Source organism: Macaca thibetana, chromosome 18 (genome assembly GCF_024542745.1).
Source record: "Macaca thibetana thibetana isolate TM-01 chromosome 18, ASM2454274v1, whole genome shotgun sequence".
NCBI lineage: Eukaryota > Metazoa > Chordata > Mammalia > Primates > Cercopithecidae > Macaca > Macaca thibetana.
Window position 1 is genome coordinate 48347956 of NC_065595.1, and position 20712 is coordinate 48368667.

A 20712-nucleotide genomic window follows, 5' to 3' on the forward strand; every position below is an offset into this window, starting at 1 on the left:
CGCCAGAGCCTGTGGAGTGTGTTCTTGTGGCCTAGTGGCAATGTGAATGAAGTGGGCTGGGCTGCTCTGTGGCTCGGCTCTTCCACTCACCTTAGGCGAGGTGACAGCTGCTTTTGTGTCATCATATCTCAAAGTATAAAATGGGTTTTGGTTGCTTTTTACCCATAAAGTCTTCTTGAAAGGTACTGTATAAACACAGCACTTGACCTGTCATTCTCTTCAATTCTGTGTCTACTCTGTACTGAAATAACGAGCTTCCTTCCTATATTAGCATGTGTGACAGGCGGAATTCTGAAATGGCTCCCTTGTACTCATCCCCTGATGTTATGCTAGATTATGTTATGTGTATGGCAAAAAGGGATTTAAATTTTACAAATGTAATTAGCGTCCCTAATTGGTTGAATTAGTGTCTTAGTTCAGGCTGCCGTAACAAAGTCCCATAGACCAGGTGGCTTATAAACAACAGAAATTTATTTCTCACAGTTCTGGAGACTGGCATTCCAGGATCATGGTGCCAGTATGGTCAGGTTCTGGTGAGGACCATCTTGCAGATTGCAGGCTGCTGACCTCTCCTTGTATCACATGGCAGGAAGAGAATGAGAGAGGTGCCTGGGGTCCCTTCACTAATCTTACCCATGAGGCTCTATCCTCATGACCTACTTACTTCCCAGATGCCCCACCTCCTCATACCATCACCCTAGAAGTCAGGATTTCTCACTTTGGGAGAACACAAGCGTTCAGCTTATTATCCATGCAGGGAGACTATCTTGGTGGCCCACCCTAATCAGGCAAGCCCTTTTGAATGCAAGAGATTTCCCTAGCTGGTCACAGAAGAGAAAGTCAGAGATACTTGAAGCCTGAGAGGGATTTAGCATGAGACAGGTTTTCTGGTGCTGAGAAGGGGATGGGGCCACTGGACAAGGACCTGAGAATAGGAATCAAGAGCAGTTTCCAGTGAGTACCCAGCCAAAGGACAGGGACTTCAGCCTTAACAACTACAACGGAATTCTGCCCACAAGAATGGGCTTAGAAGAGGACCCTGAATTCCAGATGAGAAAGCAGCCAGCTGACACTGATTTCAGCCTGAGTGGAGAGCCCAGCCTTGGAGTGCTAGACATCTGACTATATTTAAGCTGCTAAGTTTGTGGTAACTTGTTGCACAGCATTACAAACTAACACATTATCCTTCTCTTCATTTCTGTCTACTGATGCTGATTATTGGTCTTGAGAGTTGCAGTGTTAGCATCTCTCAAGCTTACAATATGTTTTCCATCTGTGGCCGTAACAGCCACTGTTGCATTGAATGAAAGAGAACCCCACTCATTTCTTTCCCCTTGTCTCTTTTGAAACCCCAAGTTCGATCTTATTGGTTCTGTTGTATTATGATACTTGATGTGGATTTCAACCTCTGGGGCAGGTAGGAAAGACCTTAACCTCTCAATTGAGAGGTTACTTATTAAAGTATCATCATGCTTAAAATGATTTGAGGATACAGGTTTCTTTCCCTTTTACTTTACTGAGTTAATTCTTGGTGATTTTATGTCATGCTCACCTTACCCTTTGGAGTGAGTCTGTTATTCCCATTTCATATGTAGAAAACAAGCAAAAGAACAGTATGTAGCTATTCCAGAGCGAGGTGGAATTGAGCCCTAGAACAGAGAGAGGTGTGTGGGATGAACAGAGGGTGTTTACAGTACACAGCAACCAGGAGCCGTTGACTTTGGCTCATGGACTTTGACACCATGGACATCTGAGACTCATCAGGGAACTCTGTAAGCATAGCAAGAAGAAAGTCTCTAATTTTGACTGTCTCACAAGGGGGAAAAGAACATGCGTTACTGTATTACATGTATGTGATTATTCTATTTTAGTCTCCTTGGTGTTTTTAGACACTTTATCTACTTTCCTTTTGCATCTAGAAAATATTGAAATGGAAATATTGAAAAATATGAGATGGAAGAAAATATTCTCCTTAAATTGATGGAGAGTTGGAATGGGGTAGAAAGGTTTTCATATTCATTTTTTTTTTAATTTTGTGGTTACATAGTAGGTGAATATATTTATAGGCTACTTGAGGTATTTTGGCACAGGCATGCAGTGTATAATAATCACATGAAAAGTTGGGTATCTATCTCCTCAAGCATTTCTCCTTTGTGTTACAAATAATTTAATTATACTTTTAGTTATTTTTAATGTACAATTAAATTATTAATATTGTTGACTATAGTCTACCTGTTGTTCTATAAAGAGGGTCTTATTCTTTTTAACTTTTTTTGTGTGTGCCCATTAACCATCCCCACCTTCCTCCCACCCCCACTACCTTTCCCAGCCTCTTGTAACCATCCTTCTATGTGCTGTCTTCATGAGTTCAGTTGTTTTGATTTTTAGATCCCACAAATAAGTGAGAACACGCGATGTTTGTCTTTCTGTGCCTGGTTTACTTCACTTAACATAATGACCTGCAGTAGCACCCATGTTCTTATAGATGACAGGATCTCATTCTTTTTGATGGCTACATAGTACTCCATTGTCTATAAGTACCACATTTTCTGTATCCATTCATCTGCTGATGGATGGACGCTTAGGTTGCTTCCGCATCTTGGCTGTGATGAACAGAGCTGCAACAAACATGGGAGTGTAAATACCTCCTTGTTATATGGATTTTCTTTATTTTCTATCTATACTCAGCAGTGAGATTGCTAGATCATATGTTAGCTCTAATTTTAGTTTTTTAAGGAACCTCCAAACTGTTCTCCAAAGTGGTTGTACTAATTTACATTACTACCAACAGTGTACGAGGGTTCCCTTTTTTCCATGTCCTTGCCAGCATTTATTATTGCTTGACTTTTGGATAAAAGCCGTTTTAACTTGGATGAAATGATATTTCATTGTAGTTTTGATTTGCATTTCTCTGATGATCAGTGTTGTTGAGCACTTTTTCATATACCTGTTTGCCATTTGTATATCTTCTGAGAAATGTCCATTCAAATGTTTTGCCCATTTTTAAATTTGATTATTAGATTTTTTTCTTATAGAGTTGTTTGAGCTCCTTATATATTCTGGTTATTAATCCCTTGTCAGATGAGGAGTTTGCAAATATTTTCTCCTATTCTGTGGGTTGTCTTCACTTCAATGATTCTTTTCTTTGCTGTGCACAAAGCCTTTTTACTTTGTGACCTCATTTGTCCATTTTTGCTTTGGTTGCCAGTACTTGTGGAGTATCACTCAAGAAATCTGTGGTCCAGTGTCCTGGAGAGTTTCCCCAGTGTTTTCTTTTAGTAGTTTCATAGTTTGAGGTCTTAGATTTGAGTCTTTAATCCATTCTGATTTGAATTTTGTATATGGCAAGAGATAGGGGTCTAGTTTCATTCTTCTGCCTATGGATATCTAGTTTTCCCAGCACTGTTTATTGAAGAGACTGTCTTTCCCCCAGTGCATGTTCTTGGAACCTTTGTCAAAAATGAATTCATTGTAGGTGTGTGGATTTGATTCTGAGTTCTCTGTCCTGTTCCATTGTTCTATATGTCTGTTTTTATGCCAGTACCATGCTGTTTTGGTTACTATGGCTCTGTAGTATTAACATAATTTGAAGTCAGGTAATGTGATGCCTCCAGTTTGTTCTTTTGCTCAGGATAGCTTTAATTATTCTGGGTCTTTTGTGGTTCCATATAAATTTTATGATTGTTTTTCTGTTTCTGTGAAGAATGACATTGGTATTTTGGTACGGATTGTGTTGAATCTGTAGATTGCTTTGAGTAGTATGGGCATTTTAACAACATTGATTCTTCAAATCCATGAACAGGGAATATCTTTTCATTTTTTTGTGTCCTTTTCATTTCTTTCCTCGGTGTTTTATAGTTTTCATTGTAGAGATCTTTTACTACTTTGATTAAGTTAATTTCTAGGTATTTAATTTTATTTGTGGCTATTGTAAGTGATTGCTTTTTTGATTTATTTTTCAGATGGTTCACTGTTGGCATATAGAAATGCTGTTGATTTTTGTATGTTGATTTTGTATCCTGGAACTTTACCAAATTTGTTTATCAGTTCTAATAATTTTTTGGTGGAGTCTTTAGTTTTTTCTGGATATAAAATCATATATCATCTGTAAACAAGGACTTTTTCCTTTCCAATTTGGATGCTCTTTATTTCTTTCTTTTGTGTGATTGTTCTAGTTAGGACTTCCAGTACTATGTTGAATAACAGTGGTGACAATGGACATACTTGTGTTCCAGATTTTAGAGGAAAAGCTTTCCGTTTTGCCCCATTCAGTATGATACTAGCTGTGGGTCTGTCATATATGGCTTTATGCTGTTGAGGTATGTTCCTTGTATACCCAGTGTTTTGAGGGTTTTTATCATGAAGGGATGTTGAGTTCTATCAAATGATTTTTCAACATCAATAAAATGACCATATGGTTTTTGTCCTTCATTCTGTTGATATGATGTGTCACATGGATTGATTTCTGTGTGTTGAACTGTCCTTGCATCCCTGGGATAAATCCCTCTTGGCTTTGATGAATGAGCTTTTCAGTATATTGTTGAATTTAGTTTGCTACTATTTTATTGAGGATTTTCTGCATCAATATTCATCAGAGATAATGGCCTGTAGTTTTTTTTGTTTGTTTGTTTGATTTGTTTTGGTGTGCCTTTGTCTGGTTTGGGTATCAGGGTAACACTGACCTCGTAGAATGAGTTTGGAAGTATTCCCTCTTCCTCTATTTTTCTTTTTTTTCAGAACAGTTTGAGTATGATTGGTATTAGTTCTTTTTAAATGTTTGTTAGAATTCAGCAGTGAAGCCATCAGGTCCTAGGCTTTTATTTACCAGGAGACTTTTATTATGGCTTTGATCTCATTACTTGTTATTAGTCTGTTCAGGTTTTGATTTCTTCCTAATTCAGTCTTGGTAGATTGTATGTGTCTAGGAATATATCCATTTCTTCTGGATTTTCCAATTTATTGGCATGTAAGTTGCTCATAGTAGCCACTAATGATCCTTTGACTTTCTGTGGTATCAGTTGTAATACCTCCTTTTTTATTTCTGATTTTATTTATTTGAATCTTCCCTCTTTTTTTCTTAGTCTGGCAAAAGGTTTGTCAATTTTGATTATCTTTTCGAAAAGCCAAGTTTTCATTTCATTGGTATTTTGTATTGTGTTCTATATTTCAAATTCATTTATTTCTGCTCTGATTTTTATTATTTCTTATACTAATTTTGGATTTTGTTTGCCCTTGCTTTTCTAGTTCTTTAAGATACATCACTGGGTTATTAATTTGAAGGTTTTTTTCCTTTTTGATGTAGGCACTTATAGCTATTAACTTTCCTTTTAGCACTGCTTTCGCTGTATCCCATAGGTTTTAGTATGTTGTGTTTCCATTATCGTTTGTTTCAATACGTTTTTAACTTTTCTTCTTAATTTCTTCGTTGACCCATTGGTCACTCAGGAGTATGTTGTTTAATCTCCATGTGTTTATATAGTTTCGAAAATTTTTCTTGTTACTGATTTGTAGTTTTATTCAGTTGTGGTCAGAAGAAGATGCTTCATATTATTTCCAATTTTTTTTTTTTTTGCATATTTTAAGACTTGTTTTATGACTTAACTGTTTTTTTTTTTTTTATGTAACCACTTACTGCAGGTAAACTTCTTCAATTAGTTACCCTTGTCTGAAAAAAAAACTCATATGTTTATATATGCTTAATAATATTCCAACCGTCTTTCTTCATGTCTGTATACTCATCTATTTGTCTGTCTGAGAAATTTAGAAAATAGTCACTGGATCAAGTCGACACAGTGATTTGCTGATGGATCATGGTGAAGGAGAGTCTTTAATTTATTGAGCCAAGCTGTACTGATCCCTTATTTTGTCATTGTCTGTGAAAACCTTAAAATGTTATTCCAATTTAATGTAATTTAAACTTTGCAAATAGCAACCTTTTATCTATAATTTTTTGTACACTTTCAGTCATTAAAATAGATTTTTCATTTAAAAAAAGTATATGTGTATACAATAAACTTATGAACTCTCACAGCTATAGCTTGCCTCCCCTTAAGCCAGATAAATATTCCATGTCTCAGATTACAAGTTTAGGAAGTATTCCTATGTAAGTGTGACTAATGTCAAAGTGATTTTCTTTTGTTACATTTTGCCCCAGAAAAGTATACTAGTCATTTATTCGTAAGCAGTATAATTGCTTGGGAATGTAACTAACCACAGTACCAATTTAATTGATGATATCTTTCAGTCAATATCTGTAAACTCTTGGGGTTGGTTTTGGTGGGTTTTTTTTTCCCTCATCTTTAGAGTTTTAAAAAGAAATGATAGCTGTTTTGTTTTCCAGTTCAATTTTAAGAAGTTGCACCCTACTTTACAGAAACACTTATTTTACTTCTTTTAGGCCTATTATATCCTTATAGACCTATCTATAAAATTTAATGATCTGGATTTTTTTAGTGTTTGCTTATTTCCATTATTTGGATATAGTGCCCTTTCACGTTGAACTTTTTTATTGTGTGCATTTTGAAGTCATGGATGTAGAATGTCATCTAGCCACTGTCTTCAGGGCAACCCACCTGGCAAAATAAAATAGTCTGCATTTTTCTTATTAACCCTCTGTTATGCGTACAGATAATATTAAAATTCAGTGGTTTTATATATTGATACTGGAAACATCATTAGGTTTTCAACATTGACATTTGTATGAGTCTTTGTTTCTTTCAAGTTTTATGTGGTTTTGTTTTTAAGGCGAAGCAGTATTTTTGGAAATCTACTTAATGTGAGTGACTCCCCCAAACTGTCAAATATGTAGTTGAAATATTTTTCTGAAGGATATATATTTGGTATAACTTCTGGTACAATGAATTATATTTTATAATTTGATTCTCTTGTATTTTATGTTTGTTTTGTTTGTCACATAATAAAGTTCAAAGGAAGCTATGCCAGATTTGAAACTGACACTGAAAATCCCTAACATTTGACCTGCAATCCCAGCTACTTAGGAATCTGAAGCACGAGAATCGCTTGAACCCGGGAGACGGAGGTTGCAGTGAGCCGAGATTGCTCCACTGCACTCCAGCCTAGGTGATGGAGTGAGACTCTGTCTCAAAACAAACAAAACAAAACAAAAAACCGAAGTCATATTTGTTGAGACTTCTATCTACACAGTACTATATTGAGTCCTTTATATTTATACTCATAAAAGCATCTCAACTTCCTTATGTAATTGTTAATACTATTATTTTAAATGTGAGAACACTGAAGGCTCAAGATGTTAAGTAATTTACCCATGATCATATAGTTAATTAATAATAGAACCATGCTTTGGGAGGCCAAGGTGGGAGGATCTCTTGAGACCAGGAGTTTAAGACCAGCCTGGGCAACATAGGGAGAGATCCTGTTTCTACAAAAACTAAAAATCATTCAGTGTGGCAGTGCATACCTGTAGTACCAGCAATTTGGAAGGCTAAGGCAGGAGAATCATTTGAGCCCAGGAGTTCATGGCTGCAATTGGGCTATGATCGCGCCAGTGCACTCCAGGCTGGGCAACAGAGTGAGACTGTCTCTAAAAATATATCAATAAATATAAATAAACCACAGTTTCAACTAAATCTGGCTGTAAATCCAATCCTAGGCTATTTCTGAGAGAATGCACACTGTGTCTCACCTACCAGGTAGAATAATAAATTCATTTAAGTTACTGGAAGCAGAGAGTTGGGAATGGAGAGGTTGGGATCTTAGAAACATGGCTGGTCATTTGGCCTCTGATGTCTGGTATAGCCTGAGATGACACCTGTCTGCTTCTGTGATTCTCTTACTTTCTCTGTCTTCTGTGTGCCTTTTATGGTGTGAGCATCTCTTCACACAGTGTTACAGATACACACATTGCACACACCAAATGCATCATCTTATGACCTGTCCAACAGTGGAGGACAAATGGATGTATCAGACTTACTGAGAGGAATGTCTCTATATTGTTGTTTAATGGATTTTCAAAGAGTAATTCTCTTATGTAAATCTGAGCCCCCTCTCTCACCTGCCTGCCTGAAATATTCCATGGTATGTGTCATGTCTTGTGCTAGGAGATTTAGTATATTTTTTGCAGAAATACTGGTACTGCAGTTGCTCATCTGTTTTTCTGAAAGTTGCTTGGTGTAGAAATCTTATCTTTTAAATATTAGTTACAGTTCAGTATTTCAGGGTGTAAAATTTCAGATTTGAATTAAGGCATACTTCTGTTTCATACAGCAGGAGTCTATTATATATAATTTCTGGTCATTCTACTGTTGAGAAAGGAGTCTTTTGTCCAAGGGTTCATTTGAAAAGAGGTAATAATATATCCCTAATCTTTTTTTCTCTTTTGTATCATGCATTCCTTTTTGCTTAGATTTCACCTTGAAGTTCTTTGACTTCATTACCACATATTGCTTTGTCTAGATTAATCTCGATTTTCTTCTTTTCTTGCTGGGACTTCACAGTAAACTGTAAAATGTAGAAACAAAATTCTTTCACTTGCTTGGAGTTCAAGTTTATAGTCTTTGGGCCTTTGAATAAAGTACTCACCCAAAAATGGGATTTTAATGTAGCTTTGTTGATGTTTAAGGTAGGAAGATATCAATAGAAAATACTTGAAAAAAGTTTTCCTATATATTCTGCTTTCTTTGAGGGGCTTAAATGTTTAAAATCTGAGTGCTTAATTTATATTTAGATGTATTTGATATGAACATTCACCAATTTATACCTAAGATAGTTCATGTAGAAAGCAGTTTTTACACATCTGCTCTATTGCCTAGTGGTCTTGTGGAATGCAAACAGCAGAGAAAGAGATGGTGTTGAGTCTAAAGAGCTGATAGGCTAATTGGGGAGACGAGGGTTTCTGCTTGTTTCATGGTGTACACCCCAAGGAAAGACAGGTGCTGTGGGGACTTAAGTGCATCTTTAGCACTTATTCTGTCATTACTTTTCTAAACATTTTATACTTCTAGTAAATATAGGAATTAGAAGTCACTTTTAGATTAGTCAACCTTATATGACAGCAGATACATAGCTTAACTTAATCAGAATGTTTTCCCAGAACAAAAATATTCTGAGGGATTCAAAGGAAAAAACCTTTCTGATTTGATTGGCATATAGATTCTGCTTCCAAAAGTTAAGTTGCTTTCTTTTAAATTTTTGGACATTTTCAGAAAACAGGGAGCTCCTAATCATGAGTTGCACTAGAATTTCTGTGCTGCATGTTTAAGGCCTACGGTACAAGAGAAGGGATTGAGAGTTGGTTACTGGGTATTTAGTCTTAACAATGGTCAAATGGGTACAGAAGCCACAGTCTGTGCAGTGGCTTTCCGTTTCTGTTGTACTCACTGTTTGATATCACTCAGGTATTAATGCTGATGTTAAGTTCTGCTGATGGTTAATTCCAGGACAGATGTTTCATCTGTATTCCTCACAATTTTTTGCCATTAATATAAAAGCACTCATTGTTTTTCTCTCTGCATTGGGGATACTTGATATCACCCCATTTAGACTTATGCCCCTGACTTAGTTTATCAATAACTTAGAATCAAAGCATATAATATATACGAATTTAACCATTCAAATTGTGAGTTAACAAATACCTCTTTTTTGTAAATAGACACAAGGAAGGAGTTTTTTTTTTATTAAAGGTGTGACAATATTTTTAGTGATTTTAGGGTAATCTTGGCTTTCTGAAGTAATCTAGAGTTAGCAAAAGTAATACAGCCTCTACAATCAGAAACTAGTTAGGAAGCTTGAAAGAATATATTAGAAGCATAATATTGGTAAATACTGTAAACCCAAAGGAATTATTTTGAAGTTGGAAAAAATTAGATACCAAACCTTGTTCAAAATTTACAATCTAGAACCAGGCTTAGACGGTACTTCCTTAGATTGACACCTTTAGTAAAGTTGGTTTTTTTTTTTAAAAAAAAAAAAAACAACAAAACTCTACTTTTGTGTGTTGAAAGTAGTTCATATATTTTGATTGAGTCATGCAGGCATTGCAGTATTTCTACTTTATTTAAATGCTCTTGTGCATCAATTTCAGCTTGGACTCAAATCACAGAGACCCAAAGTGAAGTCTAGCTAGGAGATCTGAGGTTGATGTTGCTCAGGATGACAGGGACCCAGGTTTTTTTCTCAGTTGTTGCTATTTCCTGGCCTCAATTCCAGTCCTAAGATCTGAGATGGTCGCTGCCACTCTAGTAATGTCATCTACATTCCATCTGTCAGAAAGAATAAAGAGGGAAAAGAAGGGCCCATTCTCTTTAAAGATAGATCTTTGTTGCCACTTATGTTCAGCATTGTACTGGAGATTCTAGCCAGGGCTGTTAGGCAAGTAGAAGAAAAAACATGGCATCCAGTTTGGAAAAGGAGAAGTAAGACTGTGTCTTTTCAGAGATGACATGAATTTGCATACAGAAAATCCTAAGGAATCTATTTGTTTTTGGTTTTTGTTTGTTTGTTTTTGAGACAGAGTTTCACTCTTGTTGCCCAGGCTGGAGTGCAATGGTGAGATCTCGTCTCACTGCAGCCTCCACTCAGAACCACTGTCACCGTCTTCCTTAAGGCTGCCGATCCTTCTCACACACAGGGACCATTGGCCCTGAGACAAGCAACTGTGTTCTCATTTGTACACATGATTAGAACAGGACAGCAACTAAACTCAAGTGCCACTGTTGCTGTCTATAGTGGTTGTTTTTCCAGAGCACCACGTGTCTTAGTATCCACAAAATAACAGCACCCAGTAATGCACTGCATTGTTGAAGTGAATGAGAGTAGAAACGTAGGCACTTGCATAGTGTTGGAGGATCATTTGGGATAGCTGAATGTTAGAGGTGATTTTTAGCATAGTAATAAAATTATTCATTGTGGCTGCTCAGATTTAGGACACTGATTTTCTTTTACATTCCTGGTATCTGTCCAGAAACTTTGTCTCTTTAAAATCCATACCATGCTTTGCAGGAAGCTTTTATCATCAGGTGGCTTCAGATAGTTTTATTTGATTGATACCAGTGTCTGTTCCTTCCTCTTCAGTCTTATACTTTCTTATAATACCTCAACCATTGGGCTAAAAGCAGTTTCTTCTCTTGTTCCAAGAGCTTTCTTTTCCCACTGAAGACATTTTGGTTTTTTCAGTTTCCATTGACTTCATTTATTACCTGTACTTCAGTGATGTCCTATAACCACATCCTTCCTTATCACTTTATCATTTCTCCCTCTTAAAAGATTAGTTGCCAATTAGTTATGTCTTTCAGAGTTCTCCTCCTCTTTTTTGACTTTCTGTTTGGAACACCTTGCTGCCTTTTCGCAGACAACATTTTCATTTTTTGATTTCATGATTGTTCTTTCATTGTTTTATAGCAGTTTTCTATGATTTCACCTCTTTCCCCCCACCACATACCGTTTCTTTACTCATCATGTAATTTGGTTATAGTCCATCGGGACAGAGAAATACTACCAGAATGTCACGTTGTATTCTCACAGTAAACAGTTCTTGTTTGTTTATAAGACAGGAAAACAACTAAGACATCATTTGTTTTAAATGTGTGAGGATGCTAGGCTGGGCGCGGTGGCTAACGCTTGTAATCCCAGCACTTTGAGAGGTTAAGGCGGGTGGCTTGCTTGAGTCCAGGAGTTTGAGACCAGCTTGGGCAACGTGGTGAAACCCCATCTCTACAAAAAAGAAAAATAAAAAATAATGTTTGAAGATGCTAATTAAATAGTGTTTAATTATATCCCTCAGTTTATAGAATCAAATGTAACTAAAAGAATGAGGAATAGCATTTTTTAATCTAAGCTACCTTTGCAAGGTGAAGGTAAGTTTGTGTGTGCGAAGAATAGTTAGAAAGAACAGCCTGTGTAATAAAACTTTAGTGATTATTAGAATCAGGAGACTGCTGGTGTTGAGGGTTATGTATATAGATGTTTTAGTTTGGGTAGGCTAACTGCTGTAACCAAAAAGAAAAACTGCAACATATCACAGGCATAATATCACAGTAGAATGGTATTTCTCACATAACAACTCAGTATGTGACTGGTCAGGGCATAGGTAAGTGGTTTGTTTGAATACATATGAATTGAGAAAACCAGCCTGCTTCCAGCTGTGCTATCTTCACTTTGTTCCAAGGTATTCCTGAGAATCAGTATTTAGCCATTGGTCCAGAAAAGAGCACAGAGGATAGCTTATAAGCAGCTTTCATGGGTAAGGCCAGGCCGGGAAGTAGGAAATGTCATTTCTATTCACACATCATTGGCTAGAACTCAGTGACATGGCACACTTAACTGCAAGGGCAGTTAGGGATTGTGGTCTACTGTGCACCTGGAAGGAAGAGGACTCTTACTTGGTAGTCAGCCCCTTCCATTGAAGGTATTTTGAAAAAAGTTTAAATTGTTAAGAGAAGGCTGGGCTCAGTGGCCCAAGCCTGTAATCCCAGCATTTTGGGAGGCGAAGGTGTGTGGATCACTTGAGGTCAGGAGTTCGAGACCAGCCTGGCCAACATGACAAAACCCATCTCTACTAAAAATACAAAAATTAGCCAGACATGATGGTGTACGCCTGTAATCCCAGCTACTCAGGAGGCTGAGGAAGGAGAATCACTTGAACCCGGGAGGCGGAGGTTGCAATGAGCCAAGATCACACCACTGCTTTCTAGCCTGGGTGATAGAGCGAGACTCTGTCTCAAAAAAAAAAAAAAAAAAAAAAAAAAATTGTAAGAGAAGTACAGTGGTTTGGGTATTTGACTCAGTAAGTTTCCTTTCTATGTGAAAAGGACAAGTAAACATAATTAAAATTATGCCACACTATTTATTAAAAGAGGAAGAATAAGTACAGTATTATAACTTGAATAGCTTTCCTTTTGATGTTGGTAAAATAATACACAACTGTTAAATTAGATTTATAATAAGTGCCAAGACAGAAGTCATAGAACTTATTAAATTATTCATTGTTTAATAGATCTAGCTAAGACGTAAGGAACAGTTTATGTCTGTGACAGATAAAAACAATATCAAGTTCAGCCAATCTGATTCTTATTATATATGTACTAACAAATCAGATTATTTCAGTGGAGCCATATTAGTCAGTCAACAACTATTTAAATGTCCACTACTATAGACAAGGCTCTATCACAGTGCTGAGAAAAAAATCAGGCTAATGAGGAATAAAAACATACTTTAAAAAGAAAAATAATCTGTCATATAAGATTATATATTTGCAAAGTTAGGTATTTTGGAGTTGAAAGGATTAAACGTGCATGCTTTTTGCAGGGATACAGCTTCAGATGGTTTACCAAGCCGGTTACTCTGATGTGAAATACAATACTCTAAGTACAAAGAAACACAAATGTGAAAAAAAAAAAAAAACCTTAATATACGAGCACACAACTTACAGAGTTAACTAAAATCACGTATACTTGCCTTTTCTTTGTTCTGTCAACTGGGGTTTGTTTTGTGCAACATAAGAATGGCAAGAAACAAACCCAAAAACCCAACATGAGCGTGTGTCTGTTTTGTTCTCTGGATTCATCCCAACCTTAAAAGAAAACTCATCAGTAGTTAAGCTAACAAGTTTATTATCCGCATATTATATTTAGTCATCCGAATGTCTTTCCTCTTCATGTTTAAAAATAAAAAAGCATTTAATAGAGATTTGGGTTCTGCTGTGACAGATGTTACATAACTACTTACATTGATTCACAACCATCCTAAGTAATTCAGAAGGGTGCTTTAATTCATAAAGGCACTATAGTTATGTGGTAATTCAGATACATTCAACTGTAAGGAAGGTAATGACAATTTGGACAAAGCTAAAATACTTACAATCAGCATAAAAAAATAAGATTCAGTGTCCAGGGAGAAATATTCTAAATTAAGATTAACAGCATGTTATGGTCCTGCATACCTTTGTTCCTTATTCCCTACAACCATGTTTCTCAAAGTTGGTGAATGTATAGACCAGTTTTAAAAGGGAAAAAAATGCTTGTAATTTCTACAGGTTAAGTTATTTTTATTGTGTTGGCATTTAAATATTAATACATAAACATTAAAAAGTTGATCTAAGATTTGTGTACTCATAGCTTTAAAACAAACTTATAAATTCAGCATAGACTGTAAGCAAAGCTATAAAATCAGTGCAGTTTAAATGAGTAGGATTAGAACCAGGGCTGGGCTCAGTGGCTCACACCTGTAATCCCAGCACTTTGGGAGGCTGAGGCAGGAGGATCACTTGAGCCTGAGAAGTTGACGCTGCAGTGAGTTGTGATTGGACCACTTCACGCCAGACTGGGCAGCAGAGCAAGAACCTGGCTCAAAACAAAAACAAAGAAAGATTAGGATCAGGAAGACATTCACAAAGGTAGCACTTGAGTTAGGGTGAGGAACTGGGTAAGTAAGGATTGAGAGATAAAGGCCAAGGCACGGAAACTGAAGTGAGCAGAGGGCTCATATAAGTGAGAATACAGCATGTATGTAAGCAGGGAACAGTCCCTTTGGGTTTTGTGTAGGTTGGGAGCGGGAGGGGGTAACATAAGATGGTAAACTATTAGAAATAAATCATGGGGACCTTGAGTATTGGACTCAGGGCCTCATTCTGTATGAATGGAACTGTTGAAGGCATGTGAGTAGTACTACATTTTCATTTTTTAAAATGTTATCTGCAACAATATTTAAATACATTAGGAGAATAAAAAGATTGAGACCGGGCACAGTGGCTCACTCCTGTAATCACAGCACTTTGGGAGGCCGAAGCAGGCAGATCACTTGAGGCCACGAGTTTGAGACCAGCCTGGCCAACATGGTAAAACCTAAAAATACAAAAATTAGCTGGGTGTAGTGGTGCATGCCTGTAATCCCAGCTACTTGGGAGGCTAAGGCACGAGAATCGCTTGAAGCTGGGAGACAGAGGTTGCAGTGAGCTGAGATTACACCACTGTACTTCAGCCTGGGCAACAGAGCAAGACTCTGTCTCAATAAAAGAAAATGAAAGAAAGAAAAGATGGAAAATCCAGCCAAAAGGTCCACTCCACAAGCACAGGTACATGGTTTGTTACCAAGTGTCCAGGTCCTAGAACATAATTGGCCCTCAATAAGTGTGTGGTGATTGAATATATGATGCCTAATGAAGGGCAGAGGGACAAATAGGACTCAGAATAAAAGTTAGCAACTGGTATTAACAAGGATTTCGGAGTTGTCTGCAACTAATTCTTTAGAAATATGTAAGATTGTAGAGGAGACAGGGTGAACAGGCTAAGGGGTGGAGCCTCAATAACTCCTACAGTTATGGCAAATGTCGAGGAGAAAGCACTGAGAGAAAATAGCAAGCAGGGATCAGAAAGGTGGCTCAGGAGATCTGTTGGCCCAGAAGCCAAAGGAGCAGAAAAGAGAATTACCCATTTGTGCATGTCCAGCTTATAAATATTTATTTTGGATTTTGAAATTGAATCCTTTTTTTTTTTAAGCAGACTAACTTTGCAGGTTTCATGGATTCTAGTTATCCTAGTGTTAAAAATTATTTTAACAGGTAGGTAAGACTTAATGTTGAAAGGATCAAGGTCAAATGGGGCAAGTAAAATCCAAGCATATCCCAGAAGCATGTTAAATGTGGGGAAATTTCAGGATGGCATTCACATATTTTGGAATTTAACATGCAGTTCTTTTAGACTTCTCCTTACTACATCATTGAGTTAAATATGTAAATTTTAGTACATTATATGTAGTAGTTAAGCAACAGAATAATTATGTCACAAAATTGTTTACTTTATGAATTCATTTAGTGTAATGTCTCTATTAGTGGCCTACCCTGGGATATTTTAAGTGATTATATTAAGTTTTATTTCTGGACAATTTTTCTGGAACTTATTTTGCCTAAAGCAGGCACACAGCTCAGTTAAAATAAAAAAAAAATACATAAGCTCAAAAATAGGCATTGGTTTCTTACTACTTTATAGCTTTAAAAATCATTCTGAATCCTCTTACTGGAGTGTTTACTACACCAGCTAGCAGTAGGACTTAACATTACATTTTCATTTTGATTAACTTGACTGCAGTTGTTTCTTGGCTGCCTCTTTAGAGCCCACTGTGGGATAAAATTAAAACAGTTTTTATGATACAACAATTTAGTTGCAGAAAACAACATTTTTTCCCCCTGAATGGCAGTGTGTTCTACCTCTGGGTTTTCTACATACGCCCCATGGCTCTGGTTTCTCTCTTCTCCAATCCACCTTTTAGAGTTCCACCAGATTAATTTTTCTAAAGCAGAGCTTTGGCCATCTTCTCATCCAAAACCCTTCAGTGGTTCCCCTTTGCCTCTCTCTTACCTAAGCCCAGCTCATTTTTCAAAGACAGAGCAGCTCACATGCTGTATTTGCCCTTTCACATTTTTCTCGATCTCCTCTGCTGGAATCCCGATCTCTGCCCTGCATTTCTTATTCCTCTTGCATAGCACTCATCATGGCTTCTCTTGTGTAAAATTACATAGGAACCCACCTCACCCTCAAGAATGACTTCTTGAATGTAGGGACCAAGTCTTCTTTATATTTTTGCCCACTCGCTCATTGCCATTTGCATAAAAAATAATAAATGTTTGTTGGATAACGAATGAATGTTTGTTGGAATAGTTAAAAATAAATGTGTGAACTGTCCCCTGTTCTAGATAATCCTGATCCTCTTACCCATTACTTCCCCCACCCAGCATCTCTCACCTTCGAATTAATTTGTCATGTAATTACTTATTTTTGTTACTGGTATTGGCTGTTTTCTCCCTGTTGGATAGTAAGTGCCCTAGGGCAGTGATCTTGGGTTTGTTCACTGGTGTGTGCCTAGCACTCGGAACAGTGGTTGTCATATTGATTGAGGGAATGAATGAAACTTGAAGCCAAAGGTCAGTTTCTCCCTGTTCTTTGGATTATTGTCAGTGGTTTTCAAGGTAAGGGACATTGTGGCATTGGAAGAGCAGGAAAGAGATGGAGAGAGACCCCAAAGTCAGCTTCTGCCACTTACTAAGCTGTGCGCTTTGGGCAAGTTTCTCGACTCCTCTGAAGGTCATTTCCTAATTTGTTAAAGGTTAATATAACTTGAATTGCAGTATTTATAGAAGCATTACATTTTAGGGGGAAAAAAGCGTACCATAAAATTAATACCTTATGTGTCCTGATCACTGCTAATACCTGCTAGACCTGGTGCTACACACTTGCCATTCAGTGTCTCTGGGCATCTCCACATCCACGCTGTGCAGCAGGGCCTGTTGTATTAAGAACTCTGTCTCACAGGTGACAGGAGGAGGTTCCTGCCCAAGACCACACCGTGGTGGGTAGCAGAACATCGCTTGAGACCAGGTCTGTGGGACTCTAAACCTGCTGCTTGTAACTCCTGCAGCAGGTTACAGTGATTTCTCCTTTGGAGCAGCAGTTCTAGATTTTTCCTTCCTGCCCTAAGGTGGTTGAGGGAATACAAAGGGCTCATGAGTACCACTGGCCCCCAGGCAGTATCTTTCTGAAAAAAGGAGGCCACATCTTCACAAGAGGTGATGGGCAGCAGAGCCTGATTTGAAAAATCCCCCCTGATGAATTGGATTCTGCCCCTCCTGCTAATGTACCTCTACTTCCAGATCTGTTTCTTTTCTCTCCCTGTCCTCTTATAAAGTTTTTAACTCTTTGTATTTTGTACTATAAAGTATTCCTGCTTTGAGACTGTTTTAATCTTTTTATTTTATTTTATTTTTATTTTTTAAGACAGAATCTCGCTGTGTTACCCAGCCTGGAGTGCAGTGGCACAATCTCAGCTCGCTGTAGCTTCCACCTCCCAGGCTCAAGCAATCCTCCCATCTCAGCCTCCTGAGTAGCTGGGACTACAGATATGCACTGCCACACCTGGCTAATTTTTTTTTTTTTTTTTTTTTTTGTAGAGATGGGGTTTTGCCTTGTTCCCCATGCCTGTCTCAAACTCCTGGACTCAAGCAGTCCTCTCAGCTGGAGTGCTGGGATTATAGGCATGAGTCACTATGCCAGGCCAACACTGTTTTAAAGGTTGTTGCATTACTGTTTTGGAATCAAATTAGATAGTTTAGGTTGGGATAGCCAAGTTGATCATTACAGTCTCCTCTATTTATTGCAAAAGTACTGAAACTTTTAATAATTTTTGAGAGATCTACAAATGCCATTTCAAAACACACAGTTAAATCACTAATAGCTTAATTACTGTAATATAGTAAGTGTCAAAATAAGGAAGGCTGTTTTCTATATAAAAAATTAGCCTTTTCAGGTATTTTCTTTGAGCACTTAAAATTACTAAACCAGGATTAAGGGGATGGATTATTTCAGCATCTAGAAAAACATCTTTTAAGTTTCAGGGAATGAATTTCTCTTTTGAAATAGTTTGTCGTTAGTTCAAATGCTGAAAAGTTACTTCAGAAAATATTAAAATGAAAAGAAATTTCATTTGTATGCTATAAATCATTATTTTTAATTGATTGAGAAGTTTGGTAGGAGGCCAGAGAAAATTGGCAAACATAAAATTTAAAAGGAACTGTGAGCATTTAATTTCAAGTACTCTCTCAACAGAGATAAGATTATTTATTTTTGTAGCTTTATTGTAGTGATTAAATCATAAGCTTTCAATCCATCTGACCTAGCTTTGAATCCTCGCATTTCAGTTTATTAAATCTGTGAGCTTAGGCATGTTAACATTTCAAACTTTGATTCTTCTCACCTATAAAGAAGGAGCATTACCTTTTACCTACCTCCTAAAGTTATCTTATTACATGAAACAGTATATGCAAAGCATCTAAAGAGTACCTAATGTATCCTAGGCACTTAATAAATGTTTTATTATCATTAAAATATAATCATTTAGGTATAATGTGATATTTGAATATCTATTTGCAAATCAGTGGGAAACATTTTTATGGACTTCTATGTACAGTTGTCAGCTTGGTGTGGAATACCCTTTAAAAAAAAAAACCAATTCAGAGGTAAACTTTATCTCATCTTGGGATGAACTATCAACTTCTGCATTCGTCAAGTTTTAACTAATGAAATTTTATTGCAAAGTATGGAGTAAGCAGATGATGAATTCTGAGTTTCTCATATAAAATTATATTTCCTAGGAGAGTGCGTAGAAGGGCTGCGGGAAAATGACTACCTGCTGATTCATTCCTGCCGCCAGTGGACCACCATTACTGCCCACAGCTTGGAGGAGGGTCACTATGTCATTGGGCCAAAGATAGAGATTCCGGTACATTATGCAGGTAAGACTCCTCCAAGGGCCAAGACGAGGCAGAGAGACAAAGGGGATGTGAATAGCTAAACTTTTCCTCTAAGAATTGTTTGTAAACTAGAAAGTAGAATGACTTAGAGAAGCAAACATTTGTGTGTGATTATCGATCAGTGAAAGCTCAGATTCATTTTGTTAGAAGTCTTTCTAATTAATGCATGTAGTTAAATGGGGATTCTTATTAGGTATTTATAAGATAGAAATTTTACAAATAAAACACCTCTATTGTCTTGGAATTAAAATCAATACATGTAGCCAACCTCGGAGCTTCAGGGGGTCATGTCTCTGAGGAATCCTGTATACAGTTTGAGCATTGCTTTTGTGAATGACTTTGTGAAGATTTCACAAGATTCCATGTCACAAATTAACACTGTGGTCTGATTTTAAAAGTATTGGATTGGTAGCTCATATACCTGGATATGTCTTTCCTTTCAGTAGGCATTTAGATTACAGGCAACTGAGATGCCTTCGCTGCTTTAGTTAAATGAGGGTAATACCTGCCTTCTCACCTCACTTTGAACTCGACTCAATGCAACAGTGCCATTTAACTGATGTTTATTGAATATATTCTGTGTGCCAGTACTGTTCTAGGAGCTTGGGATACATCTAGTGGCTTAAATAAGCTCTAAATAGTGATAGCTTATAAATGCAATTAAAAAAAAAACTTATGTTACCATATGCTTTTTCTGGCACTTATAATACATTATATAAAGGATCTTAGTCTTTTCTCTATTATTGTTCAGTATTTTCCAAGTCTGTTCAGAATATCTTAATCAACTAACCGTAAATTGTGTAGCCCTGGACTGCCATTGTGTTCTCAAATAACCCCTTTACAATGCCCAGAGAGTTATTATTTGGAAAAGGGACCTTACTGTATTCCCACTGTCTAGACACAGCAAATGGTATTTGTTTGATGAATATTTAATGAATGAATGAATAGTTTGGTACCATTTTTGATTCCTGGGAATCTTCAATTGCCGATACAACCCAAGGATTACTTAGCTTCTCAAAAATCCTTACTTAAAAAAATTATAAGAAAAAAAAATTTCTCTGGCCTAAAACTTAGTCCTCTAGAATTGTATTTTCCTAGCCCTAAGAATAGCCTTCATGGAAGAAGAGAGAAATGTGCAGTTGTAGAAAGCATTACATCTGTTAGATTGTAACTCAGGCAAATGGGACCATTTTCATAGGGGCAGAGAATGAAACAAACCCCCTACCCTACCCGTTCTCTCGTCAGAGTGGTTCCTACTAGCAGTGAGATCCATGCTATTTTCAGCAAATCAAAATTCTGTTTCTGTCTTTGTGGAAAACTGGAAAGAAGGGTAAATTGCTACATTGCTTCATCCTATATTCTTTTACCTAATCTGCTGTATTCTTCTATGAGGAAATTACATTTTAGTCTTTCCCACAAAATCATTGTGAAAAGCTCTG

The 20712-nt window shown here is 37.0% G+C and overlaps 1 protein-coding gene across 3 annotated transcripts in view; it reads left to right on the top strand.

Annotated features, from left to right (window-relative positions):
- The window catches only part of GAREM1 (GRB2 associated regulator of MAPK1 subtype 1), a 199554-nt gene that overhangs the window by 52804 nt on the left and 126038 nt on the right, over positions 1-20712 (top strand). For 2 of the 3 annotated variants that reach the window (XM_050768270.1, XM_050768271.1), the window contains exon 2: positions 19115-19255. In XM_050768270.1, coding sequence (XP_050624227.1) covers positions 19115-19255 — 141 coding nt within the window. Of the gene's footprint in view, positions 1-19114; positions 19256-20712 lie in introns of those variants that run through there. The other variant, XM_050768272.1, reaches the window with a different exon arrangement.